General features: G+C 42.4%; 1 protein-coding gene across 1 annotated transcript; it reads right to left on the reverse strand.

Moving 5' to 3' along the window:
• Window positions 1–1,008: 1,008 nt before the first annotated feature.
• Window positions 1,009–6,127, reverse strand: Gja10 (gap junction protein alpha 10). Its single transcript, XM_090337707.1, has 2 exons — window positions 4,685–6,127; window positions 1,009–1,047 (listed from the first exon to the last, which is right to left on the reverse strand). Exons 1-2 carry the CDS (start codon window positions 6,125–6,127, stop codon window positions 1,009–1,011), a joined length of 1,482 nt encoding a protein of 493 aa, XP_090193833.1.
• Between the last annotated feature and the right edge of the window lie 4,004 nt (window positions 6,128–10,131).

Here is a 10,131-nt window from a genome sequence, read left to right on the forward strand (position 1 = left end):
TCATCAAGATTTTATTTTCATGGCATTTATGAACTAAACCTCCAGCTGGTTTATCCTCAAGAAATGAACAGCTGAAATCTCTCCATTGTATACAGAAAGCATGTTTGAGCCCAGGATGAATGCAGAACTCCAGGCCTGCTCTGGGCTGAGCAGAGCTAGGTGTGGTCTTTTATTTTTATTTGCCAGTCCTGGGGCTTGAACTCATGGCCTGGACACTGTCCTTGGGCTTTCTCAAGGCTAGAGCACTACCCCTTGAACCACAGCACCACCTCAGGCGTTTTCTATGTATGTGGTATCAAGGAATTCAACCAGGATCTTTGTGCATGCTAGGAAAGCATTCTACCACTAAGCCAAACTCCGGGTCTTTGGATGGGCCACTAGCTGCTGGAGCCAATAAAAGGGGATTGAGCCCTAGTCCACTTCTTGCTCTTTGAGACAACAGCATCTCTTGTCCCTAGATTTTCTCTCGCAGTGCATAATTTTTCACCTGCCTCAAGCAGAAAGAGTAACAAGAGGCTAACTCCAGTCTCATAAAAGAAAACACAATCCATTCCCTGCCAGGTATCTCTCTGCCAGCTTCCTGTCGCGGTAACAAATACCTCAAATAGTCAATTTAGAAAGAGAAAAGATATTCTGGTCACAATTTCAGGCGTTCCATCCATGGTCGGTTCCAGTGCATTTGGGCCTGTGGTGAGGCAGCACATCCTGACAGAAACACTTGGCAATGGGAACTGGTCACCTCACTGCCAGCATGCCAAGAAAGGGGGAGGAGCTTGGGTCCCACAGTCCCCTTTGTGGGCGTGTTCCCAACGAGCTGAAACCTCCCAATAGGCCCTGCCTCACAAAGTTCCACTATCTCCCCATTGTGCCAGGCTAGGATCAAACATGGGCCTTGGAGGACGTATGAATCATAATCAATGCATAGAGGATACAAGATTCAAAGCTCTTCTGTTTTCAGCTGACAAAGTCTTTGCTTTCCTCCAGCAGCTACCAGCTGCTCCTGGAGAGCTATTTTTTCATAATAGATGAAAGTTCTAGAAGCATGTTCTGAAAGAGATAAGGAAGCAAAAAAAATATATGCTCAAAAGACTTGCAGAAATCAGTCCTGTCAACTCACCTGGGATTCCACACCATCGTGCCTCCAACAGAAGCTCAGAGGGTGGAACTCCATTGCTCCAGAGACAAATAGCATGTGAGAGGTCTTGTTGCTGACCGCCTTTCTACGAGACAGCAGAACCCTATCTGCCATTGCCTTCTCCTCTTCCTGCCCCAGCTCCTCTTGTTTTGCCAAAGTCCACATCTGAAACTAAAAGTTCAATCTTCCTAAATGCCATCTTCATCTCCTCCATAATTAGCCAGATTTTCAGCATTTGATAATGTGGAAATAAAGTTTCATTGTAACAATCTATCCCTGATCTTAAAAATGTGCTACACTCTATGATATACAAACCCTTAGCCTAATTTTGATTATGTTCTAGCCAGCGATTGCATATAGAGATTCCCTTCTTGAACACTCGTTAGTTAAACATGTCATTTGAAATATGATGTAAAATCAATGTTAATAAATTCTTTAATTAAAAAGCTTTTAAAAAATGTGCTACACTCAGGCTGCCTCCTGCAGAAAAGAAGAAACAGTAAAGGGACCTGGGAAAGACATGGGGTAGAAGACGGGAGGGGTGGGGGAAAAGGAGAGGAGAGCAGAGGAGCAGAGACACAGCTTAGAAGTTGAAGAAGTGGGGCTGGGGATGTGGCTTAGTGGGAGAGTGCTTGCCTAGCATGCATGAAGCCCTGGGTACCAGGGTGGTACCATGCATTCCTCAGTACCACCACAGAAACAGAACGAGCTGGAAGTAGAACTGTGGCTCAAGTAGTAGAGTACTAGCCTTGAGCACAGAGAGGCTCAGAGAGGCTCAGAGAGGCTCAGAGAGGCTAGGCTTGAGCACAGAGAGGGACAGGGCCTAGGTCCTGAGTTCGAGCCCCAAGACTGGCAAAAAAAAAGGAGTTGAAGAGGTGTTCATAGTTACTATATCAAAGTCATAAGTATGTCATAAACTGGAATAAAAGACAATGATAATGACAAGAGTTAATATATCATAACAACTCCAAGAAATCAGAGCAAAAGGTATTATGAAAGTAGGCAAAGACAAGGTAGATCTAAAGGTGGCCAGTAAACGTAGGAATGTATAAGTAATAATCACTAAATTGCACATTTAAACAATGGGAAATAGCTTCAGTTCAGCTTAGGCAGGAGGTATGAGGAAATGTCTTCCATTAGCAAGGGTGTGAATGCCACAATTGGGGCTTGATATGCAGGTGAAGGGCTAAGGGAAGCCCTCCCTTGAGAACAACAGGCAGCACCTACGAAGTCCCACCATATCTATGCTCTCCCAAGCTATTAACAACCCTTCTAGGTTTTTACTAAATGTAGGAAGTAATCATTGCAATATGTATTTGTAGTAGCAAAAAAAAAACAGTGGAAATGGCCACCAAGTATCTTTTGATTTCCCCATACAAGAGAAAGCTTACATTGGCATAAAGACAGATGTAGGCCCAGTGACATATTATTACATGAAGAAAGGTAAATTGCAGAACATCTCTGGAGTATGATCACATTTAGTATTTTTAAAGCAATAGCTGGATTCTGGTAGCTCATGTCTGTAATCCTAGTTACTCAAGAGACTAGGATGAAGGTACTTTTGAAACTTCCAGGTGGATTTAATGTGTGGTCAGGATTAAGATGCCTACTTTGGCTTAGGGTTTCAGGTATTCATACACAGATCCCAAACATAGTCTTCTGGCAGGTGGCTGTCACTGACAAGAAATGAGTATTGGATTTAAGAAAAGCATTTAGTAAAAACACTAGTAGGCTGAGTCTTACTCAAGGGATGGCTTTCATGCAACAACACAGTGCATCCGTAAACCCCTAGCATATGTGAACTGGGGAAGAGAGCTTTCCTCGCTTAAAGGGGGAGGTCACATAAAGGAATGGAACTGGGGGGGGCAGGGTCTCTCTCACCATATGTGGGAGAATTTTCTTTTAGTGGGAAAAGAAAAACTGTTGAAGCAGTACATAAAACAAGTATCATCCTTTGAGCAGAAGAATCTACAGTGGCTATCCAGTATGTCTTATACCCAGCGGGGAATTTTAATCTCACAATGGCATTTCAGAGAATGACACTAAAATCAATCTCATATTGATTAAGGTCTTGGTGAACTATAACACTAAATATTAGTACATGCCTTTTAAATGTCAGTGGTAGGAAACCATGGTAAATGCCCTTCTTCCTTAGTCAGACAAGAACTCAAACTTACAAACAATCCTACCTCTGATCCATTCTCCACAATGTGACAGAAGGAGCTTTTCCGAAATAGAATGCGGATCCAGTCCCTCCTCAGCTTCATGTCCTCTGCTCATTCTCCATTGCCTCCGTACTAAACCTCCTGCTCCCTTGACCAGCCTTCCCTCTCTCCACAACCATCCTTCTACCCCTTGGTCCAGCCACTCACAGCTGCTGCCCAGAGAACTCTGCTGTGCAGCCTCTTCTCTACCCCATTTGCTGCTCTAGCAGACTTTCTCCTACATATATCAGCATTCCCTTTGAGGTTCAGAGTAATCTTAACTGCAAGGCTTCCCTGGAATCATCCACAGAGAAATGACCACTTCTTGCTTAGCCCATCGGCCACACTTACATGATTACACTTACATGTTTGCCTGGAACTTTCCATCTGTACTCTAAGCCCTTGGATACTGAAGGAAGAGTGTTTTATTCATTTATATTCCATGACTTAAAAGCCTGGTTGGTAGAAAGTAAATTCTCTATTAGTTTATTTTATTAGTGAAATGAAGTTTATCACATGTATTGAAAGAGTAATTTACAGGACTAAGAGTGTGGCCTAGTGGTAGAGTGCTTGCCTAGCATGCATGAAGCCCTGGGTTGAATTCCTCCGTTTCGTATACACAGAAAAAGCTGGAAGAGGTGCTGTGGCTCAAGTGGTAGAGCACTAGCCTTGAGAAAGCCCAAGGACAGTGCTCAGGCCCTGAGTTCAAGTCCTAGGACTGGTAAAAAAAAAAAGAGTAATTTATGTTTCTATGTACCAGGTTCTGATGGCTCATCCCTGTAACCTTAACTACTCAGGAAGCTAAGATCTGAGGATCACAGTTTGAATCCAGTCCATGAGTCTCTTATCTCCAATTAACCATCAAAAGCCCACCGTTGGGCCAGGAGCATCGCCTAGTGATATAGTGCTCAGCTAGAATGTATGAAGCCCTGGGTTTGATTCTTTGGTACCACATACACAGAAAAGGCCAGTAGTGGTGCTGTGGCTAAAGTAGCAGAGTATTCGCCTTGAGCAAAAAGTGTCCAAGGACAGTGTCCAGGCCCTGAATTCAAGCCCCAGGACAGGCAAAAAAACAAACAAACAAACAAAAAAACACAAAGCTACAGCTATGGCTCAAGTAGCTCAAGTAGTAGAGCATCAGCCTTGAGTGAAAAAGCCAGGCCCTGAGTTCAAATCCCAGTACTGGTACAAATATATAATTACCTTTCCATAAATTGATCTTTCTTGTCATCCACCTTCCTCTTACCACATATAGGCATACCCTCCAGGAAGGGAAAGAGCTGGCATGAATAGATCCACTCTTGTGATCATTCTGTGATAAATATGGCTGTTGATCTTGACTTACCATGGATGTTCTGTGCCCAGTGGCTGAGGGCACAGGTGAAGTACTGTTTTCCCGGTGAGTCACATCCAAGCAGGAGCTACTCAGAGAACTGGAAGTTCCTGAGTCACTATGCAGCTGTCCCTTTTCAGACAGCATTCGTGAGAGAAAGCTGGCCTTGCGACTGCCTGGGTGAGATCTCTCTCTCCAGACCCCACTACCTCTCATGCTGCCATCACTGTCTTTGCAATGACTTTGCAGCTCTGTGAGAGGTCCCCCTGAAGGTCCCAGGTCCTGGGATTTCTCCCAAGATCCTAATGCATAGGTTGGACAGTGTTGAGAGGCCGTTGTTGTACCTAGCCAGGACTGGGACATGGTGCTGCTCTGTAGGCCAACTGAAGAATGGCACGGTCGCTGTCCTGGGTGCTGAATTTGGGCATTGGCATCCTGAGCACATGGGCTGTGGACATGTAGCTGTCCCCTGTACTGATCCTTCTCAGCCCAGCCTCTTTTGCTAGAATCCCAATCTACCTCCAGCTGCCTGGACTGTGGGGTTTGCCACATCGTTTTAGACTTTGGCATATTTACCCGGATGACCTGCTGTTGATTGTTGGCTTGAAGTAGAGATATTTGTTCAGGTAAAGAATAACAAATCGTACATGGCTGGGCCCCTGAATATTTCTTCAGATTGAATGAAGGACTTCGTTCATTCTCAACACCCCCACTGCCAGGTTTGTCATAAAGTACCCTCATGATTTTCCTGATTCCCAGGTGAAATATTTCCAATATATTGAGAAGCAAGGAGAGAGCTGCAATGCTATGCATAAAGAGCATGAAAATGGTTTTCTCTGTAGGCCTGGATACAAAGCAATCCACTGCATTGGGGCAGGGAGGTTGAGTACATTTGTAAAGGGCATGCATTTGAAACCCATAGAGCACATATTGGCCTATCATGAAGCCTACTTCCAGCACAGATCTGGTCAAGATGTGTAAGACATACGTACGCAGCAGACATCCTTTCAGAGGGAGTTTATGGATTCTCTTCTGCTCCTCTAATCTCCTCAGCTCTCTATCTATCCTTTGTTGCTCTTCCAGGTCTAGCTCTGGGTTCTCTATTTGGGATCTAAGATAGGACTTTTTCCTCTGTCTCTCTTTCTCGAAGTCCCTGAGTCTATAAAGTGCATGACCCATGTATACCAGGGAAGGAGAAGACACGAAGATGATTTGTAAAACCCAGAATCTGGTCAAAGATATTGGGAAAGCATCATCATAACAGATGTTGCTGCAGCCTGGCTGTTGGGTATTGCAGGTGAATGCTGACTGTTCATCATTCCATACATCCTCAACAGCCACGCCAAGTACCAGCATTCGGAAGATGAAGAGGATGGTCAGCCAGATTTTCCCCACGATGGTTGAGTGGGAGTGAACTTCCTCCAGGATGCCACCTAACAAGTTCCAGTCCCCCATGGTTATAGAGACAAATTCTGAAATAGATAGAAAGCACCCACAGATGTAATTTATGAAGACCTATATTCCTAAGTATTAGAGGTCATACTTTGATCATGCCAGCAAAACTATGAAGCAATGAAAACATGAATAGCTCTAGTCAATGCTTGCTTGAACAAGACAGTCCCAAGGAATTTTGTGTTTTTTAAAAAAACACAAAATAATTCTCAATTTGATCCAGTTTTGTTCTTGTACTCTTCTACTCTCCCACACACAGGGCCTGTGGCCTCAGTGACCTCACTGGTCTCCATGCTTGTACAACATGTTACCATTCTACAATTTCATTAGTTTTTCTATTCACATGAGATGCCTTGCTGGCCATACCGCTGACATAATCTTCAATAAGGCACAATTCTAGAATTTTCCCCAACTACCCCAAATCATAGTTACTCTTCCCCTTTTCTATGTTCTCCATTTATTTGCCATCACACCTCAAAGAAGTTTGTGATGCTTGTATTTTTGTCCCACTTCCGAGCAGGCACAGTTCCTACAGGTACTGGACTCTACTTTATCTTGGTCCCTGCATAAGGAGCATCAATACACAGTAGTAGAATGAATGGTCTTTTTATTTAAAAATAGAATTCCTTGTCTCTATCACTGAAATAACTACTAACAGGAAAAGCAAAGTGAGTCCTTAGCATTATTCAAGGCTTTCACTGCAAGAGAAAATGTAATTAAATAGAAAAGAAATCAGCTGAGAGAATTCTCTGGAACATAATCAGGTCAGGACAGCATTAAAGATTCGGGAGATAAACAACATCATTACCAACCCATGATTATATCCACTAAGCCAAATCTGGACCAACTTATCTTCGTGGAATTTTTGCAAACTTAGAAGAAAAGTGAATATAAATATATTCTCTAGTAAGCTTGACATTTTAAAAAGTTAAGAAATCAGTGGTATGTGCAGGTTGCTTGGTTTGCCCTGGAAAATATAATGTTGCTCATGATTTAGGAAGGTAAAGAATATGGTGAGCTAAAAGTTTCTAAAATGTGCAAATATGGCATGCATAGAGGAAAAGGTGGTAGTAAGTTAACAAAGATAAAGAGACCATGTTTCTCCCTCCAAAAGCCATCCTTTCAATATTTACTAAAGTGTTACTATCACTGAAGCACTGCACCAGATGCCAAGAATGTAGCAACAAATATGAGAAATCTGGTCCCAGAATTCATAGTCCTTAATTACTGAGAACTTCCATGAACCTATACAATGGACCAAGACCCAAAAGACCACCACATACACCACCAACACCAACAATAACAAGAAAAAAACATGGACTCCTCATAATTTTCCCTATTATTTTTGGACATAAAATGAATTCGGGATGATATAAGAAATTAAATATAAAAGTAAGCCATAAATGTATTTTTTCAATGCCAGGCAAAGTAATCCAATCTGCTGGGGTCAGAAGATCATTTGAGCCAATCAATATCCAAAACTTGTATTGAAATAAAATAACAAGGATATACCTTGGTCTGGGAATTTGGCCTAGTGGTAGAGTGCTTGCCTAGCATGCACGAAGACCCGGGTTAAATTCCTTGGTACCACATACATAGAAAAAAGCAGGAAATGGTTCTGTGGCTCAAGTAGTAGAGCTCTACCACTGGGGCTTGAAACCTGGGCCTGGGCACTGTCCCTGAGATCTTCAATTCAAGGCTATTGCTCTGTTCCATGAGCCACAGTGCTACTTCTGGTTTTCTGGTGGTTATTTGAGATAAGAGTCTCACAGACTTTAGTGCCCAGGCTGGCTTTGAACTGTGATCCTCAGATCTCAGCCTCCTGAGTAGCTAGGATTAAAGGCATAATCCATGGGTACCCAGCTTGAAAATTAGTTTTACAAAACTTTTTGGGAAGTGGCATTTTGGCTCAAGGGGTAGGGCAGTAGCCTTGAACTGAAGAGCTCAAGGACAATGCCCAGGCCCAAGGTTCAAGTCCCATAACTGATGACAACAACTGTGTGTGTATGTGTGTGTGTGTGTGTTTGGCCATTTTTTTTTTACAATTCCTTTAGCACTTAAAATAATTCTAGGGCTTCTTTTGTGTATAAAAACTCTGAATTAGGAAAGTAAACTTATTCAATTAAGTTTATTCTATTTAGCAATCCTAAATTAATAATGTCTCTGTCACTCTCTTTTAAATGTGGAAAGTATTATTTTTTCAAAATCAAGTAACAGCAAACTTAGCTTATATAAAAAAAAGAAGTACTAGGCAACTTATGAGTAGAGACAGGAAGGAAAAACTGGTGGAGAGTGAAATTTTCCAAAAGGAAATATGTTCTTCCTGGGGCTTGAACTCATGGCCTGGGCACTATACTTGAGCTTTCACAAGGCTAGCGCTCTACCACATGGAGCCACAGCACCACGTCCCCTTTTTCTGTGTATGTGGTACCAAAGAATCAAACCCAGGGCTTTGTGCATGCTAGGCAAGCACTTTACCACTACCTGTACATCACCTTTATAATAACATTTTTTAAGAATTAAAAAAATGATGTTGTGCTCCAGTGGTAGAGTGCTAGCCTTGAGAAAGCTCAAGAACAGTGCCCAGGCCCTGAATTCAAGCCCTAGAACTGGCTTAAAAAAATAGAGGGCCATAAGTTTGGCCTAGTGGGAAAAGTGATTGCCTAGCATGCATGAAGACCTGGGTTCGATTCCTTGGTACACCATACATAGAAAAAGCTGGAAGTGGTGCTGTGGCTCAAGTGGTAAACACTAACCTTGAGGAAAGCCCAAGGACAATGTTCAGGCCCTGAGTTCAGCCCCAGGACTGGCAAAAAAAAAAAAATAGAAGTACAGTCTACAAGTCAGACATGGTGTAATCCTAGCTACTCAAGAGGCTGAGACCTGAGGATTATGGTTCAAAACCAGCCCGGGCACTAATGTCCAGCAGCCTCTTATCTCCAATTAACAACTAGAAAGTGGCGCTGTGGCTCAAGGGTAGGTTGGTATCCTTGAGCTGAAGAGCTCAGGGACAGTGCCCAGGCCCAGAGTTCAAGCCCCAACGACTACCATCAACAACAAAAAAAGTACAGTCTACAACATGATATAGAAGAGTGAGATCCCTTAAACAGAAGAGTCCTAAGTTTCCCAAAGACCTTCTTTTTAAACGTTTAATGACTACAGGTTCTAGAATATTCTTGAAATATTATAATAACACATTAATTTACCTTCCCCTATTTAAGAATCCTGCCCTGTGTTTAACTTTAGATCTTGTTTTCCTACACCAACAGAGATTTCCTATGAATTTCTCATAATTAAGCCAGTCAACATGTGTGTGTATGTGTATACATACACACATATAAATATCACTTACCTTATAGGCAGAAAAGAAAATCAAGATTGGGGTTTGCAGAATGTTTAAGCTGCATCATGTGTGGCTTATAGGTGGAAAAAATGAAGCTGGTGTTACAGATAACACTCTGGTCAGGTGGTTGTGAGGCCCCAATCCAAAATGAGCACAGCAATGTTGATCAATATTATCTAACCTAATTTCCCCCTAAGTTCAAATGTCCTTCAGTGCTTTGCAACTTGTAGGATATGTTCTAGCTCGCATTAAGTGGAGCCCCTCCTAACATATTATATTTGGAAGTAAGATGTTTTAAAATGAGCATTTTTGATGCTGGGAATGTCCTTAGCCCTGGGTTTGATTCCTCAGTACCACATACACTGAAAAAGCCAGAAGTGGTGCTGTGGCTCAAGGGCTAACCTTAAGAAAGACCAATGACAGTGCCCAGGCCGGAGTTAAAGCCCCAGGAGTGGCAAAAAAATAAATAAATAAAAAGCATTTTCCCTTTTCTGTTTCGGAAGTCTATAGTGATTTGAGTTTGGGAACATTTGTTTCAGTGCATTGATTGTTCTGGGAATCCATTGTAAAAAGTCAATGAGTCATGTCCATTTTTACAAATTGCTGCCTGGGGAGGGCAGAGGGAATTTCACCTCAACAAATATGACCAAATAATAACATAATG

Source organism: Megascapheus bottae, chromosome 8 (assembly GCF_031878675.1).
Source record: "Megascapheus bottae isolate mThoBot1 chromosome 8, mThoBot2.hap1, whole genome shotgun sequence".
Lineage (NCBI taxonomy): Eukaryota > Metazoa > Chordata > Mammalia > Rodentia > Geomyidae > Megascapheus > Megascapheus bottae.

Coding starts and splice junctions, on each gene's coding strand:
- Gja10 (XM_090337707.1), bottom strand. CDS start 6,127: ATGGGGGACTGGAACTTGTTAGGTGGCATCCTGGAGGAAGTTCACTCC. Junction 1,048..4,684: donor CTGGGCACAGAACATCCATG/GTAAGTCAAGAT, acceptor TATCTCTTTCAG/AACATGCTTCTAGAACTTTC.